This window comes from Doryrhamphus excisus, linkage group LG11 (assembly GCF_037039965.1).
Source record: "Doryrhamphus excisus strain RoL-2023G ecotype Guam linkage group LG11, RoL_Dexc_Guam_v1.1, whole genome shotgun sequence".
NCBI lineage: Eukaryota > Metazoa > Chordata > Actinopteri > Syngnathiformes > Syngnathidae > Doryrhamphus > Doryrhamphus excisus.
In genome coordinates, this window is record NC_136367.1 from 18,112,133 (window position 1) to 18,138,710 (window position 26,578).

Here is a 26,578-nt window from a genome sequence, read left to right on the forward strand (position 1 = left end):
TTCCACACGGTAAACGCATGCTAACTAGAAATGGTGTCAAGTTGGGTGTCAAGTTATGGATTTTATTCATATTTGTATGCTCAATTTCAGCACCTTGCGTGGTATTATCACCACGACGTGTCAGAAGCGCAGAAAGCGAGTTCATGCTGCACCGTGCGTCCGAGGGGGAGACGCTCGTGCGCTCGTCTTGACGTCAGGAGGAGCACGAGCCGAGCGGCGCTGCGCACAAGCCCGGCCAGCAGCAGCAGCAGCAGCGCGTCACTCCCGGAGGCAAGGAGCGCACATCCCGGGCACAGATCGCCATTTAGGTAGGTCTCTTTTCGCCTCTACGTGTTCGACGTCCGTGCCCCGAGAACCTCTAAAAGCCGTACGGTGTCCATGCATGAGGATTTGAAAGATGCAGTCTTGCTTTGCGTGCCACCTCCTTGAGTGGTGCAGTACACCCACAGTGCATTTGCACCCCCCCCCCCCCACCTTGCATGCTCAAAAGCACTATTTCTTTTTAATTTGCACGTGCATTTTTCCTGAAGATTTTGTTTAAATGAAGAAAATTCATTTTCACATGCAACAGTATTCAAGCATCTTGCCAATGAGCCAAGGTTTCCCAGCCATTATCTCCTTTACTGAACCCGCATGGGTTTTTTTTTTTTTGCCTTCCTTTTTTGTGACTGGCCTTGCTGCACTGTTTGCCCTACTTCCAAGCTGTTATTTCTGGCCCCTTTTTGTTGTCAGCAGAAAAAAAGAGTCAGTGGTGCTACACTTATAAGGCACAGTTTTTGGCAACAGAATAGTTTTGGACACAATGGATTTGGAATGACAAATACATTGCTTTTCTTTTATGGTGAAGACTAAAGTGAAGGCAGCAAGAAGTACAGCAAATTATTGTCATTAAATGAAAAATATTCATTCATTCATTTTCTACTGCTTATCCTCACGAGCTGAGCCTATCCCAGCTGGTCGCCAGCCAATCACAAGGCACATATAGACAAACAACCATTCACACTCACATTCATACCTATGGACAATTTGGAGTCGCTAATTAACCTAGCATGTTTTTGGAATGTGGGAGGAAACCGGAGTACCCGGAGAAAACCCACGCATGCACGGGGAGAACATGCAAACTCCACACAGAGATGGCCGAGGGTGGGATTGAACTCGGGTCTCCTAGCTGTGAGGTCTGCGCGCTAACCACTCGATCGCCGTGCATCCCAAATGAAAAATATATGAAATAATATTATTAAAAATGATGATTTTCTTTGCAATGATATCAAATCAAGGTGTGGTAGTCAGCATAAGAGGCTGTAATTCTTAAATATTTTCCTTAAACCTCTTAAATGACATCGTTATTGTTTTACTTTAAATCCACTGCTGTGGTATAAAGGCAAATGTCAGTCAAAATACCGTATTTTCTGGACTATAAGTTGCTCCGAAGTATAAGTCGCACTAGGCCAAAAATGCATAATTAGGTAAAAAAATACATAAGTCACACTGGAGTATAAGTCACATTTTTTGCACATTATTTATTTTACAAACTACTTGACCAAAACAGATATTACGTCATCTTGGAAGGCAAGTTCTAACATTAATAAAAGAATAGACAACAGGCTACGCTAACAATGGTTATTCAGCTAAACAAAAAATAAACATGAACAGAAAAGGTGTCCAGTGTTTATGTAACATAAACAGTTTTTTCATTTTTAGTCGCAGGAACAGCCAACCTATGAAAAAAAGTGCGACTTATAGTCCGGAAAATACGGTACTTCCACATGTACCAAGATGTATCTGTGAGCCTGTGAATCTGTGAACCCCATAGAGATGTTTGTGTTGGTGTTGTCTTGTCTGTCAAACATGAGCTGCACTAATCAAGCATTAATCACATCAGGCAAAGCGTAATGGATCTATTTTTATGGACGGCACAGGCAGGAAATACTCTGCAGTCCAAATAGAAAGCCGGGCGTTTAGTACACACGTCGGCAATCACAATATTGTATCTTCTCAAGGGACAAAACTACGGAAATGGAATTGGGCTAGATGGATACTGGGGCAGGGCACTCGTCATCTTGGAGGGGTGTTGTCCTATAGTTTCTGCTTCCTGTTGAAATTCATGTTGCGTTGCCAGATATTTAGACAGTAATGTGTTGACTGCTAAGTTGTACACTGACTACTCTAGAGCATACACAAGTTTAATTTCTAGTACAGTCCCTTGGGAAGATATACTGTAAAACAGGGGTGGGCAAATTTTTGACTCACGGCCCGAAATGATTTCACAAAATTGACGAGGGGGGGGGGGGGGGGGCAGAGTATATATTTTACACATATAATTAATATATGTAAAAACAAATTGATTAAAAATCTACCTAAATCATCAAAAGGTTGGCTCAAGCCATGATGCCAGACTGTATGTTTGAAAAGAACAGACGGGCCGTATTTAAACACTTGGCGGGCCGGATGTGGCCCCTGGACCGTAGTTTGCCCACCCCTGCTGTAAGACAAAGTCTGTAAAAAGGCATTTTTTGGGGTAAGAATGAAGAGAATAGTGACTGTGTTTTCTTGTCACCTGGCAGCCGTAGCGTGGCGAATCCAGTCAGCGCAGTAGGATGCCTCTTGGAGAGGATGGCAACGGATGGAAAAAGAAGACGTCCGACATTAAGGAATATTATGACTTCAAAGAAGTGCTGGGAACGTAAGTTGGAAGTCACAGAGTCATAATATACATAAGACACAATCTGCCAGCCAATCACAGGGCAGATATAGACAAACAACCATTCACACTCACATTCATACCTATGGACAATTTGGAGTCGCTAATTAACCTAGCATGTTTTTGGAATGTGGGAGGAAACCGGAGTACCCGGAAAAAACCCACGCATGCACGGGGAGAACATGCAAACTCCACACAGAGATGGCCGAAGGTGGAATTGAACTTGGGTCTCCTAGGTGTGAGTCCTGTGTGCTAACCACTCAACCACCGTGCAGCCCGGGGTGTTTTATTTTGTGAAAATAACCGGAAGTGCGTTGCTCACTTCAGCTAGCTTAAATTTTGCCAAATTTGTATTTGGACAAATAAATGGCACACTCGGGATCTAAACGGCCACTTTGTCGCCTGATTAAAAAAAATCTCAATAAAGTTATGTATTTAAAGAGTTTAGAGCTAAAGTGAAATCAGCTTCAGCCTGTCGATTTTGGCTCGGGTAGGAGCGCAATGCATTGTGGGTTATCATGTAGTACGCTGCAGTGTAAACGCTTTGCATACTGTCTAATGGATTGGGTATGCAGTACGGAGTGCGGATAGTACAGGCATGGATTCGAACACAGCCATATTGTCTTCCCTGTCGGAGTGGCAGAGGTCAGAGTGAATGTGCGGCTGAAAAGCTCCTTACCGGCTGACACACACACGGAGGCTTACAGAGGAGCTTCTACAGCGTGAAGTTAATTGATTTATGCTGAAATATTATATTGCATTCCCAGCTAATCCTCACAGTTGTATTGCTGTGTCAGGCAGATGGAGCAGATGGGACAGGAAGACATATCGTTAGTGTGGACGCAGCATATTCCTTCGTGCTCGGGTCTCACCATGTCTCGCTATTTGCCACACCATGCAGTTTTGTTTTGTTTTTTTTACATTGGCATGCAAATAATCATTGAATCATTCCATGAGGAGATGATATAAGTGCACTTCGGTCCAGGAGAAGCTTTCATAGATCTATTCCCAACTTCACAGCTTATGTCCAATGGTTCAATGTCACCCATTCAGGTATTTCATACATGCAGGAGGATAGAAACAGGAGAAGAAATGAGGAGTACCATGACCTCTACATTGGAGAGACCAAGCAACCTTTATATAAACGTATGGGAGATAGGAGAGTAGTTCCTTTGGCCCATTTGCGTCCATAAAAGAAGGGACGTTCCGTTGGGGACAACAATGTCCGACTTTGGTTGACATGGCTGCTGAGCCGATCGCATGGATCAGTAACTGGTGGACCGTGGTCCGAGTCCAGATTTCCAGATGTGGATTTTTCAGGCAGGGCCTGGCTGGGTCTAACCACTGGGCCCTTCCCCCAGACCTGGCTCCAGGGTAAGGCCTCAGTGTCCCACATGCGGTTGAGTTGTGGGCTCTCATTTGGCTTCTCAATCAGTTTTTGTCTGACATGTTAGCTTTGGGGGACCCTACTAGGAGCAGCATCGTTCCTCGGATCACTCCGGCACTCAAACCCCCTTGGGTGGTGATTCACAGAGGAGAGTTAAGGAAATGCATTGACCAATTTAACCATCGAAGTGATAGACACTATTAAAAACGACTGGTCTGGACCTCGGTTTGGGGAAATGTTCTGCATCTGGTCCTACCCCTGACCTAGCGTCTGCTTACAACAACATCCTGACATCCACCCCTGGAAGAGGAGCCATTGATGTGAAGTTTTCCCACCGGGACGCTCGCTCACCAGCCACACCACAACAACAACCCCATTGTGACACCCCCCCACCAGAAACATAAACAGGGACACTCCACAGTCAAGAAGCCTTCGGGATCAAAGGAACAAGTTTCCTCCTTCCGGCCTTGGTGGAGAAGTGAAGTTCTCCACATATAGAACAGCATAAATAAAGCACAACCCAGTTTGGACCACGGCCCAATACACCGATGATGTTTGACGCTAAGAACAAGTTCAAGTATTTACCAGCGGATGGCCTTAAGTAAACCTCATCCATGCAAGATAACAGGTGACTCTCTCCATCTCTGTCTGTTATGAAGCAAACCCCCCCGCAGAGGGCCCGCCCCCATGCGACGTCTCCAAGGAGGAATGAGCTAGTGGATGTTTAATTACACGTGTCTCACAGCAACAGTACACGCGTGCCACTGTGCACGGCTCCCAGCGGCGAGTGTCACTTTACAAATATTAGCCTAATTGATGGTACACTTGCTAATAATCACCGTCACTTGCTGTCACCTTTTTTTGCTCTACCAAGCGCAAAAAACAAGGACTGTCAATTGTCAATTCAACTGTCTTAATGTTTGTCTTCCATTAAGCAGAACATAGTTTGCTAGCTAGCAAACAAACAAAAAACAAAAATATTATTTTTTTCTTATTAAAAAGCTTTTGTTTGACAAATTTAGTCATAACAAAAGCTTTTCTCTTGCCCTAGAATGTAAATGGTAGAGTCCTGTACGTTTTACATTTTCCACCATGAACCAAAAAATAACATGCTAGCTAACATGTGACCAAACAAACAAAATTATACTTTTCCATAATTTTGTTCAACTTTTGTGACAAGATTGTTCTTCTTTTGCTGTTTGAGTCGCAACAAAAGTATTTCCCTTGTCCAAGAATGTAAATGGTAGAGTCCCGTAGGTCTTACATTAGCAGCTAGCATGTGACCAAACAAACAAAAATATACTTTTCCATGATTTTTTTTGTCAACTTTTGTTCAATGAATTTTCTTTTTTCGCCTCATTTGAGTCACAATGAAAGCCTTTTGCTTGTCCCAGAATGTAAATGGTAGATCCATAGATCCTAGCTAGCTAACGTGTGAACAAAAAAAAAATAAATTTTTAACAGGTAAAGTCTACTTTTGTTGTTTAGGTCACAATGGAGGTGTTCCCCCATTACTGCAGAATGGTAGAGTCCAGGATCTTAACGTCATTCCCCAGGAACCAAGAATTAGCATGCTAGCTAGCATTTTCTTTGTTTAAGTCATGATACAATATTAACGCATAAGAGTCTGCTAGCTTACATGCTACCAAAAAAACGACAAACAAGAACATTTGCAATTTGTTCCACTTTGTCCATTGACATATATGTATTTGGCAGATCCAGGCTAGCTAGTTGAGCTGGAAAAACAATTATTTGGAGGAAAATGGTGCATTAGCACACTTTACGGACGCGTTTCTTTGTCAACTCCTGGCATGACCATGACATTGGTGTGGAGGAACTCCATTCAACACCTATGGGATGAAGTAAGAACAGAGACGGTGAACCTCTGACCTCACACGTGTTCTTCCGGATGAACGGGCAACCGCTGTTACTGCAAAGTGAGCGAACCACCACCGTGAGACGTTCAGGTACCCCCAGCGGGCCGCTTTGCTTGTCTTTCAGCGTCCCTGCGGTTTGCTGCCCGTGTTCACGGCCTCCTCCTGCGCTCCACAATCCATCATTGCAGTCTTTTGGCTACATTTGCTTGATATATTATTCAAAGGCGTAAAGATGCCGCTCCTGGAAAATGTTTTCCTGCGCGTGCAAGATCTTTTCACGACCACCACCCAAAACATCTCAGTAATGTAACCGCTTTGAATTATTCATCCAGTCACCGCCAAGCATGCAAAAAGTACATGCAGGTGTTTATCAGTAAACAGTCAATGGCCTCCATATAGGCTTTTATCTAATTCACCGCAGGGTGTCTTGTCACTCCATATGTCATTTCTGTCTTTGTACGGACGCTGTGATTACAGTCGAGTAGCTTGGAATGAATCCATGTGTTCGATTCCACCTTGAGATTGGACTTTTGCGACAATAGTGATTTTTCTTAGCTTTTAAAGCTTTGGCTATCGCGTCAATCGTCACCAAAAGCTGGCCAACTGATCAACCTGCTATCTGTATGCCGATTTTGGAGATTTGGGTTTTTTTTGGTGTCATTGAACTCTGACCTCGACATTATGCTTGCACGTATTCCGGAGCACTCTGAACTCAACCTATAAGGGGCGCCACAAACATTCATTCATTTTCTACCGCTTTTCCTCACGAGACGCGGGGTACACCCTGGACTGGTCGCCAGCCAATCACAGAGCACATATAGACAAACAACCATTCACACTCACATTCATACCTATGGTCAATTTGGAGTCGCCAATTAACCTAGCATGCTTTTGGAATGTGGGAGGAAACCGGAGTACCCGGAGAAAACCCACGCATGCACGGGGGAGAACATGCAAACTCCACACAGAGATGGCCGAGGGTGGGATTGAACTCTGGTCTCCTAGCTGTGAGGTCTGCACGCTAACCACTCGACCGCCGTGCCGCCCGCGCCACAAACATCACCATTTCAATGTATGTCCTCCCCAGGGGCGCCTTCTCTGAGGTGCTGCTCGCCGAGGAGAAGAGAACCCAGAGGCTAGTGGCCATCAAGTGCATCCCAAAGAAAGCTCTGGAAGGCAAAGAGAACAATGTGGAGAACGAGATCGCCGTACTACACAGGTGAGTTGGGCCAAAGCCGCCGTTGTTGTTGTTGTTGTTGGCGGCGGACGCATTTTGGCGCGTGCACGGCTTATCCACATGCAGATTATACGCCGGGGGTCAACAGAACAGGCCACCCGATTCACGGTGTCAGTAGAAACACTCGGATTGTGCACCGGAAATGTCAGGAGTAAAGAAGATAGACCTATTTTTAGTGTCCCTGTTGCCAGGGCAACAGCACACAGAGGCGGAGATGGTGTGGAGTTCCCTGCAGCAGTGTATTGAAGAGAAGGAGACATAAGGGGAAAAGAGAGGAGTGGGGGGCGGTTATGGACTCAGATCTGCAGTCACTATTAAGCAAATAAAAGAGCATTAAATGGGATGAGTCAAGAAAGGAAAAAAAAAAAAACACAATGTGGGACAAGATGCTCATCCTGTAAAATCCTCCATCATCTGCCACGGTGTTAAAGTGACAGAGATGCTCTGTTGGATGCTTCACGCTGCATATTTTACACTGGAAATCTATTCCGAGCAGCGCGCTTACTTCCCCGTAAATTCCAATGACATCTGGAAAAAAAACCATACTCACATTATGATTCCTCCACAGAATCAAGCACCCTAACATCGTCTCGCTGGAGGACATCTTTGAAAGCACATCTCATCTGTACCTCGTCATGCAGCTGTGAGTTGTGCTTTACGTTCATCGCCGGATAAAGTTGTGTGCTTGTTGTTGTAAAAACGACGCTACGCTCTAACGTCACATGCACAGAATGCACTGTTTATAGTCCAAATGAAATATTCAAACCTTTCATCTGCGACGGCAGGGTTTTTTTTTAAACGGAACAAGTAGCTGAGCCTAGCGGAGATCAATGCATGGACACGTTGACTAATGCTTGACTGTGTCACCCAATGATGCATCATGATTAGCAACAATGCTGCCCTTCAATATCTCAGCTAGTACTGATGTTCAAGGGGTTCCTCAAGGCTCTGCTCTCCAGCCACTACTTTAACACGTCATGGATACCAACCAGTCACGCTTTCACAGTAAGCGGGCATGGTTGAACCAGACAAGTTAAAAACAAATGTAACTGAAGGGGCTCAAGGACAGAGCCCTGAGGAGCTTCGCTTGCCAGTTTTTGTAGACGTTAAAGCCGTCTGCATGCTTTGTCCTCACTTCTTGTACACAACACAGCCAAAGAACAGAGCCTTGAAGAACTCTAGAGAACACAGCATTGGGGAACAAAAATGACAAGCAAGGTGTTCCTCCCGGTTCTGTTTTGGAACCACTTCTTCAACATGTTTTTGCATTGAACAATATACTAATTAGGGTGGCACGGCGGTCTAGTGGTTAGCGCACAGACCTCACAGCTAGGTTCAATCACAGGGTTCAATTCCACCCTCTGTCATCTCTATGTGGAGTTTGCATGTTCTCCCCGTGCATGCGTGGGTTTTCTGGGTACTCCGGTTTCCTCCCACATTCCAAAAACATGCTAGGTTAATTGGCGACTCCAAATTGTCCATAGGTATGAATGTGAGTGTGAATGGTTGTTTGTCTATATGTGCCCTGTGATTGGCTGGCCACCAGTCCAGGGTGTACCCCGCCTCTCGCCCAAAGGCACCCCCCTCCCCCCGCGACCCTCGTGAGGAAAAGCGGTAGAAAATGAATGAATGAATATACTAACTAAAACCAACGTATGTAGCCTTTTAACCCATCCTACTGTACATGCTACTGCAAATGGAGTTCTTCAAGGTTCTATTCTCATGCCATGTGTGTTCAGAGCTTTGGGGAACAAAAATGAACAAAAATTCTATCTTTGAGCCACTTTTGTTAAAAAAACGTGAACATTTACTTCAACAAAAGCCGGCGTTTGTAGATAAACCTCTTTACATGCTACTGTGAAGTAAGACTTCCTCAAGGGCCTGTTCTAGAACCGCTTCTTCACACACAATTTTAGTGGCTCAACGACAGAACCTTGAGGAAGTCCACTTCACACAATCTACAACATTTCCGAACTATGATTGAAAAAAATGCTGTGAATGGAGCCCTGAGGTACAAAAATCACAATGGGAGTCCCTCAAAAGCTGTTAGCTTTCAAGCTAACTTCTTGAGACGTTTGTTTACAAGCCAAACACAAATGTCAGATTACTATTATGTGACAGAAACTGAAGAGAAGTGTTCCTCAAAGTCCTGTCCTTCAGACACTTCTTTAACACAAGTTTAAGTTGAATGCACGTGGCTCGAGAGTAGAGCCTTGAGGAACGCCGTCAACGCCAACTGTTAAGACTCCTTTGATCCCAGCAGGTAGTGAAAAGTACACGGAGTAACACTGAAGCTGTTTTTCTGTTGCCTTCACTGGGCAGTGTATCAGGCGGCGAGCTGTTTGACAGGATTGTGGAGAAGGGTTTTTACACGGAGAGAGACGCCAGCCAGCTCATCCGCCAGATCTTGGACGCAGTCAAATATCTCCACGATATGGGGATTGTGCACAGAGACTTGAAGGTAGCAAGAAACGAGGAATCAGCGCTGTCTCCATTTTGTATACGGCGTCCTGTAACCGCTGTGTTTTTTCCTAGCCGGAGAATTTGCTGTATTACAGCATGGACGAAGACTCCAAGATCATGATCAGTGATTTCGGCTTGTCCAAGATCGAAGGAGCCGGCAGCGTCATGTCCACGGCCTGCGGTACTCCTGGATACGTGGGTGAGGTATTCATTTTCCGGGTGAGCCGCCCTCTCTTTTGTACGCTCAGCTGACATCCTCTCGTACACTTTATCTTGTGAGAGGCTCTCTTATCCACTACTGAGTCAAGTACAAGTACTCTACGAGTACTCTCGACTTTGTTAACGTGACCTAGCAGATCAACACGGGTCAAGATGACGAGTTTTTGTGTGTACTCAACAGCTCCGGAGGTCCTCGCCCAGAAACCGTACAGCAAAGCCGTGGATTGCTGGTCCATAGGAGTCATTTCGTATATTCTGTGAGTTTGGATTTGTATTCAGCATTGGACAGGATCCAATACAAAACTGTTATAAATAAGATGAAATATAATAAGTTTGATTCATAAGTCGGCTTGATGTATCACTTGAGTATCTTTTGCCGAATCAGCACACACCCTTAGGAGCCTGACGAGCACATGTGTGTAAAATTTGAGCAAGATTAGTTGACAAACCTGGCCGCTATCAAGCAAAATGTCTTGCCCATAAGTCATTGGCCATTGTGTTTTATTTACATCTGTATTACATGTCTTACAATGCAGCACAATCGCTAGGGGGCGCCACATGTCATTTTTTTTTTTTTTACATATTCTCATTACGGGCGGCACGGCGGTCGAGTGGTTAGCACGCAGACCTCACAGCTAGAAGACCAGGGTTCAATCCCTCCCTCTGTGGGGAGTTTGCATGTTCTCCCCGTGCATGCGTGGGTTTTCTCCGGGTACTCTGGTTTCCTCCCACATCCTCCCAAAAACATGCTAGGTTAATTAGCGACTCCAAATTGTCCATAGGTATGAATGTGAGTGTGAATGGTTGTTTGTCTATATGTGCCCTGTGATTGGCTGGCCACCAGTCCAGGGTGTACCCCGCCTCTCGCCTGAAGACAGCTGGGATAGGCTCCAGCAGTAGAAAATGAATGAATGAATATTCTCATTACACCCTTTCAGATTGTGTGGCTATCCTCCGTTTTACGACGAGAACGACGCCAAGCTGTTTGAGCAGATCCTGAAGGCGGAGTATGAATTTGACTCTCCCTACTGGGATGACATCTCCGACTCAGGTATACCTTAAATAAATAACCCCAAACAAAATGCAATCTGTTGTCATGAACGCAACTTTCATTTGTTAGCCAAAGACTTCATCTGCCACATGATGGAGAAGGATCCTCTGAAAAGATACACGTGTGAACAGGCACTGCAGCATCCATGGTAGGCATGCTTTCTCTTGCAGTACCACAAGTACACACACAAGTACTGGGACACACGTCATACCTACGAGTACAAGTCTTGCTAGTGTATTGCAGATTCATCCACTGTGTGTCACTCTCTCAGGATCTGCGGGGACACGGCTCTGGACAAGAACATCCATGAATCCGTCAGCGCTCAAATCAAGAAGAACTTTGCCAAAAGCAAATGGAAGGTTGGTGAAATGGCCATTCATTTTCAGTGGGAAATATGAAATTCCACTGAACGTGGAATAGGGGCTGCACGGCGGATGAGTGGTTAGCATGCAGGCCTCACAGCTAGGAGACCGAGTTCAATTCCACCCTCGGCCATCTCTGTGTGGGAGTTTGCATGTTCTCCCTGTGCATGCGTGGGTTTTCTCCGGGTACTCCGGTTTCCTCCCACATTCCAAAAACATGCTAGGTTAATTAGCGACTCCAAATTGTCCATAGGTATGAATGTGAGTGTGAATGGTTGTTTGTCTATACGTATGTGCCCTGTGATTGGCTGGCCACCAGTTCCAGGGTGTACCCCGCCTCTCCGACCCAGCAAGTATCATTGCCTGTCTGAGAAAAGTCTACTTATAGTTGGCTACTTTGCGGATTTCACTTCTTGCGGGAACCTACCACCCAACCATCACATTGTAACGTGAAACTACACACTCCAACTACACACCTGACGAGGGAGTACCGATGCACTTCAGAACTTGCCTGTCGCCGTCACATGATAAATGTGGAAAAAAAAATAACCGGGAACTTCATGGAAAATGTAAGCTAGCAAGCGCAAGTGATAGCAGTCCTGATGATTGGACACAACATAGTTTGTATATATTAATACATAATACCGGGCTGCACGGCGGACAAGTGGTTAGCACACAGGCCTCACAGCTAGGAGACCGGAGTTCAATAATTCCACCCTCGAGTTTGCATGTTCTCCCCGTGCATGCGTGGGTTTTCTCCGGGTACTCCGGTTTCCTCCCACATTCCAAAAACATGCTAGGTTAATTAGCGACTCCAAATTGTCCATAGGTATGAATGTGAGTGTGAATGGTTGTTTGTCTATATGTGCTCTGTGATTGGCTGGCCACCAGTTCCAGGATGTACCCTGCCACCTTGATAAAAAATGGTGCCGAACTTACCGTGCATTCTGTCTTTGTTGACCCGCGGCAGCAAGCATTCAACGCCACGGCGGTGGTGCGCCACATGCGTAGGTTGCAGCTGGGGACCAGCGTGGAGGGACCCAGTCAGATCACTCCCACCAGCCCCTGCCATGGACTTCTGCTGCCTGAAGAGGAGGAGGATGAGGAGTTAGGGAACGGCGAGGAAGAGCGCTGTGAGTTAGCTTTTTCTTGCTAGAATAATACGTTGGAAGGATGTGACTTTTGTTGTGTTCAGGGGCCGTCATTAACATAACGCTATATTCAAAATCACTAAACGTGAGCCAGGATCAGGAATCAAGGGAGTGTGTAGGGGGGGGCACTAACCTGGCGAGCGTGTCGTGTCCACAGTGTCCCACTACAGCGACGGGCGGCGTGGAAGCGCCGACGGCAGCACGGACCGGGACAGCCTGAGGAGCTGCACCTACTGCTGCAGGCCGGCCAGTCGCATCTGAGCACAACCTCACTTTCCTCTTGTTATCATCCGAACGATTCATTTCTAAACGATGACATTAGGAGTCCCCGCGGAGCATCCAGAGCCCGTCCGCCCAGTCTGGCTCGGAAATGGCTCAGATCCATGCGAACCTTAATAGTTCTGTACTCGGGGCTCAGACTGGGTCGGTGCTGAGTGGTTCTGACCTGCAGTGTCTCTGCATGCTGGGGAAAGGAAGTGAAAACATATGGAGTCTATTTTTCCTTCTTTATTTTATGGTTGTTTTGTTGACAATCGAGGCCCAGACTGAGATCCGACACAACGTTTGGCCTGGGATCTCAGCGTGGGCGCTCGGCCTGCCCCGTGGCGTGCAACCTCTATCGTGGAAGTCGGTCTCCTGTTTGCATGACCTGGTGAAAAATATGTTTACATGAATGATGCTCATTTTAGTATACACACACCATGAAGATGATGATTATTGTTCTTCTTATGACTACTCTGTTGTATTGACGATGTACTGCTGTCATTTTTGAGCTATATAATGTGAAGTGAGTAACACCAAAAAAAACAAAAAACAAAAACAAACAACAGCACAGTGGACGTATTGTTTGACATTTCTCGCAAAAATCCTATTTTTTTGTGTGTGTTTTTGTGCACTCCATCGACAAAATTATTGGGACAGAATGCCACGTGGAAAATAAGACGAAAAAAATCAGCAGTTTGCAGCTATAAGAGCTTCCACTATTCTGCCGTGTCCCCATAATTTTGTCCGTTTTGTTTTCATCTAAATACCCAGGCATAAAAAATATATACAGTAATCCCTCGTTTATCGCGGTTAAATGCTAAGTGAATTTTCACCGAGTACGACTCAATATTCATGGCGGCTATGGCATAAAAAAAAACCTTCTAAATATGCTTTTTAACATTAGAGCCCTCTAGACATGAAATAACACCCCTATAGTCAACTTTACACTTCTATTACCCAGTATAATAGATACAATCAGGGAAAATTTGACATACTAGACGTAAATAAGATAACAAACTTATCATTGTACTCCAATTGCGGCTTTAAATAAATAAGTAAATAATTCATTTGAGACGGGAATAAAACTGCTGTCTCCGGGGAACCCAGTGCCAAATCACGTCGGATGTTCCTAGCTGAGTTTTAGCTCGTCATATTGAGATTAATTTAAATTTACGATTAACTGGCTGCTCTGGTGATTACCTCACGTTTTAGCAACACATAGTGGCCAATGTAGGATACTACACCCACAAGTACAATGTCTTCTGCTGTGTATTTTTGTTAATTGAGTCATTTTTATGCAAAAAAAAAAAATTTAATTTAGGCCAAGAATGCGTAATTTTTTGAACTACTAAAAGGCCATAGTCCACCACAAAACAGCAATCATTTATGAAGTTATTATTTTTGGGAACAAAAACGTGATATTGTGAGAGAGTGATATTCAAACCGCAGTAAAGCGAGGGACAACTGTATACCAGCAACAAAGAAATTAGGAAAAAAAGGGAAACATCTAATTGTTCTCATTGTGCATGCTAGCCTTGGAAGTCGCTTCTCATATCCCCCCCAAGCTCCTTTCACACGGCCTTCCCGCCTATTTTTCCTTGAGGTGGTTCTGTAAGAACGCCACTGGCACGGAATAAGGAGACAAAGCTGACCCGGCAACGCGTTTGGAGGTAGTATCAGAGCCGTAAAAGAGGCGGGACGACGTCTGTGTCTGTGTTAAAGGTACACAGTTGCTCCACTGTTACGGCTTTTTAATTTCACGGGAATTCTGTGTGAAAGAGGCTGCAGGTATTTGACTCACACCACCACCACGCTAGGCCGCTTCCATCCATTTCAAATACGACCCGATCTCCAAACACAGTAGAGTCCAGGAAAGCAATCACTATGTATTTCTGCAAAATATGCAAACTTGTGTGTGAAGGGCTTCATCGTCATGTCAAATAGCCATCACTTTGATTCACTATGACGACCATGATGATGATGATGACGACACTCTACGTTTACTTGCACCATCAAGCTCCATTTCACCCATCACCTCACCTCACCTCCAAATGCATCGATTTCAATCACTTGTATAAATATATAGAAATATATACAGTATATATAAATATAAGTATATATTGTATATCCTTTTTTGTAAAGCTGTTTTGAGCTACAAACGTATGGATGCAATGCATCACGGCTTACTGAGCAAGATGTAAGACAAATACAATGATTTGTACCCACGGAAAGCAGGAAATGAAATAAATCTTCCCTGTCTATGCATTGTCTGTGCGCATCGTGTCGCTTGTGTTGCACGGCAAACGTGCACGTGTTTGCAGATACCTTTCACAATAAAATATCAGCAAAATATGCGCCTAAAGACATAATACAGGACAACTGCACTGCATCATATTGAGAGATGTTTTTCATATTTTCTAATTGTGGCCAGAGGGGATAGCTGTGACGTCAAAGATGTACTACACTACGTCATAGAAAGTTATTTTTAGGAAGGGCCTGCACTGCCCTCTACTGGCCAACTACAAAACAACAGGTTCACTCATACACTGGATTGTACATACACAATAATAGGTAGATGTTTTAACGGTTCCTTTTTTGTCAAGCTGCATAATCTACCTACTATATTACTGTGATATTTTCGCTCTTTCCCTATTACAAAATGATAACATTTGATTTGTATATCGCTTTTCTAGAAAGTCACTGAAAATACACGCCTTATTTTCAGGTATGTTTCTAAGGCAGGACCTGCACTGCCATCTGTTGGACAATTGCAGAACAACATGTTCACTCTTAAAATGCTATATAAAAATTGTTTGTTTATTCCTTTATCCTACCCTCCCCGTTTTTCATCACCACAAAAGCTAACCATTATTCCACATTCTGTATTCTCTATTTCCCTATTCCCACTCAACAAAACCACCGATGTGGTTGAATTAATTGCAACACACACGACCTAGCACATACTTTTCTATGTCTTATATTACTTATTTTCTCTGATTTTATCTACTCTATTGTGTAATATGAGTGAGGTCATTGTAGTGGTGTTATTTCATGCACAGAGGGCTTTGTTAATATTAAAAACTGTATGTAGAAGGTCGTTTTCAGGTTTTCTATGCTATCTATGCTATGCTAAATATTCCATTTATAAATAAGGAACCTTACTTCGCGGATTACCCTGTAATAACTGCAATAATCGATACTCATAGATGGCATATTTTTGTAGTTATGGCATACAAAGCCTGTTTACAACCTCTTTAACATTATTAGAACCTTCAATATATTAAGTAGCACCACTATAGTCACCTTTACATTTGTATTTCCTAATAGTAGTTATAAAAATAAAAGGCATATTAGACGAAACTAAGACTCACACGTTTGCTGTTTGTTTTTTTTTCCTGGCCAGCGTTCTTTCTTGCAGCTTTAAACGGCTTTATACTTGTATTATCCTTTATAGTAGTCAGAATAAAAATTTAAAAAAGACATGTAAGACGTAAACAAACTTCTGCTCCAGCAGTGTTACAGTAAATGTGTTCCCCGGGGAACCGAAGTTGAGGAGTCTAGTGCCCGACTCACCGAACAATGACACCTAGCGGCCAACGTAGAATACTGCACGCGATTCCCAATAAAAATGCTTGCTCGGCCTTGTGTTTGTATTTCATTTAGTTTGATCATTAAGCAATTTTATGCTCATAACAAGTACAATTTGTTTTAAAATTAATTAAAATGAAAAAGGCCATATTCAACCATGAAACAGTGATTACACAATGGAACCGTAATACTGCGAGGAATTGCTGTATTTATATTTTTGTTGCGTGTACATTCCTGCGGCGTGCCGCCTTCCCCGAGTCCCACAAACACACCAGGAGAAGCACAAGTAGAGTTAATGCACCTCGTTATGGTAATGATGACAATAATGATGCACTTTATGGCTGACAGTGGCGGCTTAATGGGCGACTCCTTGCCGCCTCACAGCGAGGGACAACCTTGCAGGTGAACACAAAAGCTGCATTCGCCGAACATGCAAGCATCATTTTATACCCTCGTGAATTGGAATAATGACAAGCAGATAAATAAGAGCTAGGCAGGCACGACTCGTTATAGGACTACATCATGTGAGTTGATGTTCTGCCTTCACTAAGATAGTAATAATGCTCAGTTCAACCAATGAGTTCACATTGGAAATAAAGCCACAACACTGTAGCTATGCAAGAAATATTGAATGATATATGATTATAATATGGAGTGGCAATGGCAGTTTTAAACGACACTGTTAAAGAGGTTAACCGTGGCGAGACTAGACTGATAAAAAGGTAAAGTGTAAAATATCAGCCAAACTATTCCAAGCACAATAACAAACATCAGGTGCAGGTGTACACAATGTATTCCAGGTGATAAAAGGCGTTAATACAGTCAAGTTCAACAGGTGACGAGTACGGCAGCCCGAACGTGAACAAGATCATTTGCACACTAACACCTTTCACCCCTTGCACGCTTTTAACCGCACTGCAAATGAGTCCTTTTGCACGTGTTTTCCAGTTCTCTACCGTTACCGGAATTTTACCAGTCTAACAATTAGCATGTGGAGAAAAAAAAAAAGAACTCTCGTTTAAAGGTGAAAAAAACCTGCTTTTCACACAATGACACAAAACTGTGGGATCACTTCAAGTGGTGGGGGACGTTAAATAGGCAAGCAAAACAAAAGGCAGCAGGGAAAGTGTGACTTTGAAGCAGGCATGGGTGGACCACATGATGGAAAATAGTTTGGATCAGGGAAAGTGGAGGTCCAGCACGGACGCTATGTGGGAATACTTGATCGTGTCCTGTGTTGTTCCTGGTAGTCGGAACTGGGCTGCCTTAGGGGAAACGACAGACATGAGACAAAAGTCGGCAACTGAGCCGATCTGCGTGAGACCAAATATTGAGTCTTTCTTGCAACTGCCATCCTGGTGACCTCAACGTGATCCCATCTTGGCGAAACCCATGTGATCCCACCTTGGCAACCCTCATGCCATACCACCTCAGTAACCTTGACGTGATCCCACCTTCATGACTCCCAGATGATACCACCTTGATGACCCCGACGGGATCCCACCTTGTTGACCCCCATGTGATACCACCTTGGTGACCCTGACGTGATCCCACCTTGTTGACCCTCATGTGATACCACCTCGGTGACCCCGACATGATCCCACCTTGACTCCCATGTGATCCCACCTTGGCGACACCCATGTAATACCACCTTGGTGACCCCGATGTGATACCACCTCGGTGACCCCGACATGATCCCACCTTGACTCCCATGTGATCCCACCTTGGCGACACCCATGTGATCCCACCTTGGTGACCCCGCCTTGGTGAACCCAACGTGATCCCACTTTGGTGACCCCGATGTGATCCCACCTTGGTGAACTGGACGTGATCCCACCTTGGCGACCCCGATGTGATCCCACCTTGACTCCTAAGTGATACGACCTCGGTGACCCCGCCTTGGCGAACCCTGGCGTGATCCCATTTTGTTGACCCCCATGTGATACCACTTTGGTGACCCCGACGTGATCCCACCTTGGTGACCCTGACCTGATCCCATGTGACAGTTCCAAGAAAGACTCAATGTTTGGTTCCATCCAACTGCCTACAACTGCATGACAAAGATGGAACATCTCTAAAGCTGGGATACAACCCCCCCCCCCCTCTACCCAACCCCCGACTACTAAGAGACACGCTTCCTGTCCACCACAAAACAATTTTTTTCTGATAAAGGACAGCGGGAGTCTAATCTTTCTTTTGGTAGGTTCCACGTTTATACACAATAGTCTGTGGGCCTTACGTCAAGATACGTCAGATATGTCAAAATCCTCAAAAAATATCAGCTTTCAAGAATTAAAGTCATAAATCTATGAGATCAAAAGCTGTCATACTGTCAAGTGTAAATGTAATATTAATACATATCTATAAGTAATACATTTACGACAAGAAAAAGTCACGAATAAAAGTGGCAACTATATGTACAGCTATGAAAAGGGGGGTCTTCCACCATGTAGGTATGCGGATGGGGCGGGGCAAAGAAGGCGGAAGTGCTCATCTGCTGTTTTGCTGCCACGTTATAAATAAAAGCTCGCCTGCAGCATTTACCACTTTCATTCCGGTAATTGTATGACTTTTAGTAGACCGTTTTTTTCCAAAATACTGCAGCAGGTCCGTTACGATCTCCCGGGGAAACATCCGCCCACCTCCACGGCCATGGGCCATCCCTCGTAAGCGTTGCTTTTGTCGTCGTTGGCAGCTCGCTGACAGGTGAAGAGCCGAGATGACAATCACTCGTCTTGGCGGTGTCAGAAATAGAAGCAGAGGAAGCATCACGCCGCAGCATCACTGACCTTCTCAAAGGCGCTGATGCCGTTTCCTGTCCCGCCTCTTCCTGCAAATACCCAGTTGTCACGGTAACTTACTGACTTGATCAAAGAGCTGCCCATGCCCGTGAATATCTCCCTCATTTCGTCTGTCATCCTGGAAAAAAGAAGAAAGAAGCCATTTTTGTGCCGCCGTAAATCATTAGCGCGTGCGGGAATTGGACCTACTTTGTTGTCACGTCGCCGTACGAGGCCACGATGACAATGTGTCCAGATTTAATCTCTTTCAGGTACGCCAAGATGTCCTCTGGGACTTTTCCAAAGAACAAAACAAGGAATGAATCGAGGATTTCAATGTGCTGGTAAAAAAAAAAAGACGTAGAGGACACTTCCTACTTCCAGCTTTCATATTCAGATAGCCGCTTTTCTCCACAGCTCCAGTGTCACCTGACAGGAAACAAGCAAACATTATCTTGTTGCCTCGCATATTCCACATGAGCTGGCCCATTATTTCTATCAAAAGTCACTTTCATGACAACCTCGTTTATCGACATTAATTGGCCACAGAATTTCCACAAAGTAGGATTCCTTATTTAGAAATTGAATATTACAGCACAGAAAACCGGTTTACAACCTTGGGAAAACAGTTTTTAACATGATTAGAGCCCCGTAGACATTAAATAACACCCCTATATTCAGCTTTACACTCCTATTACCCAATATAGTTGATATAAGAGAGAATAAGACATAGAAACCCAGTTTACAGCCTTCTAAATGTGGTTTCTAACATGATTAGAGCCCTCTGGGCATGGAATAACACCCCTATAGTCAGCTTTACACTCCTATTACCCAATATAGTTGACATAAGAGGGAATAAGACAAAGAAAACCAGCTAATGGCCTTCTAAATATGGTTTTTAACATGATTAGAGTCCTCTAGACATGAAATAACACCCCTGTAGTCAGCTTTACACTCATATTACCCAATATAGTTGACATAAGAGAGACTAAGACATAGAAAACCAGCTCACAGCCTTCTAAATGTGGTTTTTAACATTATTAGAGCCCTCTAGACATGAAATAACACCCCTATAGTCAACCTTACACTCCTATTACACAATATAGCTGTCATAAGAGAGATGAAGACATAGAAAACCAGATTACAGCCTTCTAAATGTGTTTTTTAACATGATTAGAGCCATCTAGACGTGAAATAACACCCCTATAGTCAGCTTTACACTCCGATTACCCAATATAGTTGACATAAGAGAGACTAAGACATAGAAAACCAGTTTATGGCCTTCTAAATATGTTTTTTAACATGATTAGAGCCCTCTTGACCTGAAATAACACCCCTACAGTCAGCTTTACACTCCTATTACCCAATATAGTTGACATAAGAGAGAATAAGACATAGAAAACCGGTTTATGGCCTTCTAAAAATGGTTTTTAACATGATTAGAGCCCTCTAGACATGAAATAACACCACTATAATCAGCTTTACACTCCTAATCCCCAATACAGTAGACCAGAAGTGTCCAAAGTGCTGTTATCTTGAAAAATAGAGACGTTATTGCATAGTGACTACTAGGAGCTGGTCTATGTCCACCAAGTCAGGCAAGGAAAAGCTGTCCCCTTGATTAAAACCCAGGAACCAAAGGCAGATGGAGGGAGAAACAGGATTGGGGGGGGGGGGGGGGGGTTAGCAACCAGGGGAGGAAGGAGTGCAACATCGGTAATGATCGGCTCCCACCACCACCACCCATACCAAGCAGGTAAATGTGAAGCACGTCTAATAATAGCCGCATCCTTAGCATAGCTGTGATGTTATCCTGAGCAGACAGAGATGAAGAGATAGAAGAGACGGAGAGACGGGAAAAGGGGAAAAGGGGAAAAGGGAAGCTCCGTGTATCAAGGGAGATCCTGCGGCAGTGCGGGCCTGTGGCGGCACCGCTAAAAGATGACCCGGGTCATGCCTGAGTCAGCCCTGACGAAAAGCATGAGCAAAAAGGTGACTTTTAAGTTTGCTTTTGAATAAAGAGTGGGTGTCTGCCCCCCGGACTGAATCAGGAAGATGGTTCCACAAGAAAGGAGCCCGATAGCCCAAGGCTCTAGCTCTTATGCTACTTTTAAGAAATCCTTGGAAGCACAAAGTGAGTGTGAGCTCAGGGAATGTTAGCGTTCTACTGGGCTGATACGGCACCAAAAGCTCTTTAATGGCGCATGGCCGCGTTGTGTCTTGTAGGCCAGCATTTGAAATTCAATTCTTCTGTTGGAAGACAGCAGGGGTGTCAACTCAACACATCGTATCCCCGAGCCTGCTCAAAGCAGCAAAATAACACATTAAAACATCAAATTGTATGTAAATCAGTTTGGGAAATAAGGGCCATTATTTGATTCCAAAAATAATATACAGTTAGAATTCCCCCAGTTTTTGCATGTTTACGTCTCACCCTTGAACGCACCATCTAACCATGTCCCACTATGATACCGTATTCCCCCCCCCCCTTTTTCTTTCATGTTTGTGCTAATGTGTGTTTCTTCTGTGAAAAACAATGTCCAGGCTGGTACTGGTGGATGGTGGCTCCGTATTCATTTTGTGCTTTTCATTTCCTGTTATTCCTGTCTGGTCGCAAACTTGACCAATTCAGGGCCCCACTTGAAAACCTGAATTGGTTTTCAAGTTATTTATTAAAATTATTATTATTATTATTATTATTATTATTATTATTTAAATAAATAATATAATTTTAGTAAAAATAATTTTACTAAAATTGTTATTATATTATTTCAATAAATAATACAATTTTAATAAAATAATTTGACATTATTATTGTTATTATTATTATTAATAATCATCATCATGATAAAAATAATAAGTGTCATTTTTAATGACCTCACAGGGCCCACCTGCAGTACCACCACGGTCCACCAGGGGGCCGCGGCCCACACTTTGGGAATCACTGTTGTACACAATACATCATAAACAAGATCAATTCGATTGCTAGAATGTATGTATGTTTTGCTGGTGTGTTGATAATCTTTTCCGTGGTGACTAGCTAGCGCGCTGCTAATGCTGGTCTTGAGTCCTACAAAGCTACGGAGCAATCCCTTTATTAGCAGCCCAGGCTCTCACATTGTTTAAGAGTCGTGGTGCTTGTCTCTCCAATCATATATTCTGATCCATGAGGCTGCTACCCATGCAGCCACATCTCTAGTTTGCCGAAACGGATATCCTGTGGTATCGGTTTATCCCTCACAACCCTAAAGGACAGAGGTTATCGAATGGTCTAAACCTGGTGACCACATTTCCAACGGACATGAAATCCCAACCTACTGTATTGTATTTACTTAATTCTTTATAAATGAACCGTTCAATACCGTTCATTCATCCGAGGATGAGTGAAACGTGAACCTGGAAATAAATGAAAGAAATTTGGGCTGACCGTTGATGACAACGATGTTGAGGCCGGGTCCCACGTTGTTGAGCACGTGGCTCATGATGCTGCAGCACACATAAAAACATAGCTTAGCTCCACATTACACCATTCCCGGAAAAAAACACAACAAAACAAAAATGAATGCTGATTTTCTTGCTTTGAATTGAGGTCGTGATTCTCTGGCATGATTTTTGTTCACAATTGAGTGCACAAAAATCACACTGAAAAACAAAAATCAGTATTAAGGTTATGTGCTAGCATCGTGAGACGGGTAGTTTTTCCCAGCTGATGACGTTGCAGTAGTGAGTCATAGAAATAACTTCTAATGGTGTTTCATGGAAGGTCCCGGAAGGACAGTTGACGAGGATGAGACCTTCTTCATAGAAATGAATAGAAAGACAGAATACTCTGTCAGGCTCCTTCGACAGCAGAGCAGCAACAGTTAATCGATGACTTGATTTGCTAATTGATTAACCGAACGCTATTAATATTCTGATCGCATTAAAAAAAAACAACCAGCTGCTGCAGAAACGTCACTATGAAGGCTCGCCTTATTCATATCGCTTCATACAGCAAGGAAAAAAGGAGTGGACTCCACCAGCGGCCGCCAGCATGGACAGTGCAGAGGTGCTGAAAGGAAGGAAGCTGAAACATCCCTCACCACTGACACGCCAATTCACATCACACCATGACGCAGAGGAAAAAAAGAGCCAATCTCCCAAACTGGCCCCCAGCACATCATGACATACCACCAAGGGGAAAAAGAGCCAAACTCCACTACCAGCCATCAGCAAAAAATGTCATGCCACCAAGAAAAAAAGGAGCCAATCTCCAACACTGGCCGCTGATATGTCACATCATGCCGCCAAGTAAGAAAGGAGTCAAACTCCACCAAGGGCCCATCATGTCATGCCGCCAAGTAAAAAAGGAGCCAAATTTCACTACCAGCACATCATGTTATGCTGCCAAAGAAAAAAGGAGCCAAACTCCACCAAGGGCTCATCATGTCATGCCGCGAGGAAAAAAGGAGTCAAACTCTACCAATGGCACATCGTGCCAAGGAAAAAAGGATCCGCCAAGGAAAAATGGCAATGGCACATAAGGTTACACTAGCAAGGAAAAAAGGAGACAAACCCTACCACTGTCGCATCACGGTACGCCACCAAGGAAAAAAGGAGCCAAACTCCACCATGGGCACATCACGTTATGCTGCCAAGGAAAAAAGGTGCCAAAGCCTACCAGTGGCGCATCACGTTACGCCACCAAGGAAAAAAGGAGCCAAACTCCACCAAGGGCACATCACGTTATGCTGCCAAGGAAAAAAGGAGCCAAACTCCATCAAGGGCACATCATGTCATGCCACCAAGGAAAAAAGGAGCCACACTCCCCCAAAAGCACATCACGTTATGCCGCCAAGGAAAAAAGGAGCCAAATGTCACTATTGGCACATCATGTCATGCAGCCAAGGAAAAAATGAGTCAAACTCCACCAAGGGCCCATCATGTTATATCGCCAAGGAAAAATGGCAATGGCACATAACGTTACACTCGCAAGGAAAAAAGGAGCCAAACCCTACCACTGGCGCATCACGTTACGCCACCAAGAAAAAAAGGAGCCAAACCCTACCACTGGCGCATCATGTTACGCCACCAAGGAAAAAAGGAGTGAAACTGCCCATTTAGAATCTTTTTTATTCTGGCTTGGTTGGCTTAGTTCTTGGACTTTTATGCTAGGTTCGCGTGCGTGTGAATCGAGATCCCACCTCTTGTGTCACAAAACCAAAAATCTTTGTTGAGGGACTTACATTTTCCCATCAAAACAGATCTTTGGGCCGACCACGTTAGCGGCTCCGCTGCGCACGTGCACGGCAAAATGATGAGGCGGGCACGCTGTAGAGAGGCCGCACTTTGGCGGCGGTGAAGATGCGTCTGCGTGAGAGACGCAGGCGAAATGGTGATGAAAGAGATGAAAGACATCAACAAAATAACTTCATGCTGCTCACTTGGTTGCACTTTTACTCCTGTTTGATCCACACTCTCCATCCCTAGAAAAAAAACAGAAGCACGGCGTTGGAGACCTTGCTTGGTAAGAAACGAGATCGAAGCTCACCGAGAAGTTGTCTCGCTCTCTGCTGGATTTGCACGGTGTGCTCGGACGTGACCCACAGCAGCACAAGGACAACGACGACGGCAGCACAGGGAGCGACTGTCACACACAAGGAGCAAGAGGAGGTCAGTGAACGCAGCACAAGGACCATAAAAATGTTCATCATGGACCAAAACCTCACCTCGGTGCCTCATGGCTGCATCCGCTAAGTCAGATCCTTTGCCGGCTTTTAATTGTCGTCACAGCAGCCAGTCTGTGTCATCCTCCGATGCACACGTATGGGAAAGCCAGCGTCCTCGCCCTTGCGCGGCGTGGAAGCAGGATGTGACACTGTGCACACATGCACACGCCCACACACGTTGGACGAGATTATCAAGTTTCTCTCAAGTCACGTTGTCGAATAGCAGATAGCATCCATTCAACAGTCCAACAATGACCTTGACCTTGTTAGGCGACTGAAAGCCTGTAGCTTCTATGTATATTCTATGTGCTGCTGGTCCTCTCGAGGGTGGTGGGGATACGCTGGAGTCTATCCCAGCTACGTTTGGGCAAGGGCAGGGTAAACCTTAGACTAGTCGCCAGTCAGTGGCAGCAAATATATAACATTCAAAGTATAATAATACATTCATTCATTCATTTTCTACCGCTTTTCCTCACGAGGGTTACGAGGGGTGCTGGAGCCTATCCCAGTTGTCTTTGGGCGAGAGGCAGGGTGTATAATAATACATTACAATTATATTCATTTATTTTCTATGCCGCTTATCCTCACTCAAGTTGCAGGTATGCTGGAGCCTATCCCAGCTAAGTTTGGGCACGAGGTGGGGTACACCATGGACTGGTCGCCAGCCATCACAGGGCATATTTTTGCCGCCACTGATTGGCGAACAGTCCAAGGTGTACCCCGCCTCATGCCCAAACTTAGCTGGGATAGGCTCCGGCATATCTGCAACCCGAGTGAGGATAAGCGGCCTATCCCAGCCAGTCAGTGGCAGCAAATATATGCCCTGTGATGGGTGGCAACCAGTCCATGGTGTACCCCGCCTTTCGACTGAAGACAACTGGGATAGGCTCCAGCATGCCCCGTGATAAGTGGTAGAAAATGAATGAATAACCCTTTTGATGCCTGCTGGAAACAAAATCCACGCCAACTTATTTTCTTAGTTTCTATGGGACAACAATACACACAAACCTGTATAGCAACAAAAGCCAACTGGTAAGATAATTAAGGTAATTAACACAATAACATGAATGACACATTCCATATCAATGTAAACCAGTGTCATCTGACCTGTTTGTTTGTCTTTTCTTGCCAAAAATAAAAAACTACATTGTGTAATCCAGGGGTTTTGTGATGCAGGGAGACATTTTTTTTCATAAAAGTATTCCAGAAACAAGGTCAGATGATGTAATGCCCCGCACGACCAGCAGAGGGCCTTTGTGCACTGCTATTCTCACATAGAAAAAAATCTATACTGTATTGTTTTTTTTCCATACTGGGAGCCAAACATTCAATTACGCACTGATGCTTTTTGTGTGTTCCAGCAGATGATGTTAATTCAACTGTTGGGAAGAAAATATTTATTTTGGTTCTTACAGGCCAGAAAGAATGAAGCCACGCAATTAAAGTCATCGATGGAAGTAATTACCGCCATCATTAAGCTGGTATGGCGCGCTTTCATAATAGGGCGGTCAGATATGATTTTTAAACTTGAATAAGCTTATGACTCACACCCGCGCGTCATTGTCTTCCTTTGTCCATCAAAGCGTACCGGGAACACAGCATGGAGTTCACGTCAAGTTGTTGGCATGAAAAAAAGACTAAATAATAACGTCTGAAAGGGGAGATGGCCTTCCAGCAGATAGTGGCGGTCTCGGCGGGCCTATTTTTAGAAGTCAATTACCGCGTTTGAGACATCCCAAATGTCACATGGCCACGTGACGCCACTTATTTCATAACAGCCGGATCATGTT

At 44.4% G+C, this 26,578-nt stretch overlaps 2 protein-coding genes across 2 annotated transcripts; one reads left to right on the forward strand and one right to left on the reverse strand.

Moving 5' to 3' along the window:
* Positions 1-106: 106 nt before the first annotated feature.
* Positions 107-14,057, forward strand: camk1a (calcium/calmodulin-dependent protein kinase Ia). Its single transcript, XM_058065577.2, has 12 exons — positions 107-308; positions 2,565-2,683; positions 7,053-7,184; positions 7,771-7,845; positions 9,525-9,663; positions 9,738-9,864; positions 10,066-10,141; positions 10,823-10,935; positions 11,005-11,083; positions 11,207-11,294; positions 12,268-12,430; positions 12,606-14,057. The coding sequence occupies exons 2-12, from the start codon at positions 2,598-2,600 to the stop codon at positions 12,707-12,709; spliced, it is 1,182 nt and encodes a 393-aa protein (XP_057921560.1). The 5' UTR covers positions 107-308; positions 2,565-2,597; the 3' UTR covers positions 12,710-14,057.
* A 4,085-nt stretch (positions 14,058-18,142) lies between these two features.
* Positions 18,143-25,064, reverse strand: LOC131135602 (protein FAM3C-like). The gene is made up of 9 exons (XM_058081697.2): positions 24,789-25,064; positions 24,611-24,706; positions 24,504-24,545; positions 24,306-24,429; positions 22,508-22,566; positions 19,459-19,509; positions 19,291-19,375; positions 19,090-19,219; positions 18,143-18,999 (listed from the first exon to the last, which is right to left on the reverse strand). The coding sequence occupies exons 1-9, from the start codon at positions 24,799-24,801 to the stop codon at positions 18,913-18,915; spliced, it is 687 nt and encodes a 228-aa protein (XP_057937680.2). The 5' UTR covers positions 24,802-25,064; the 3' UTR covers positions 18,143-18,912.
* Positions 25,065-26,578: the final 1,514 nt, after the last annotated feature.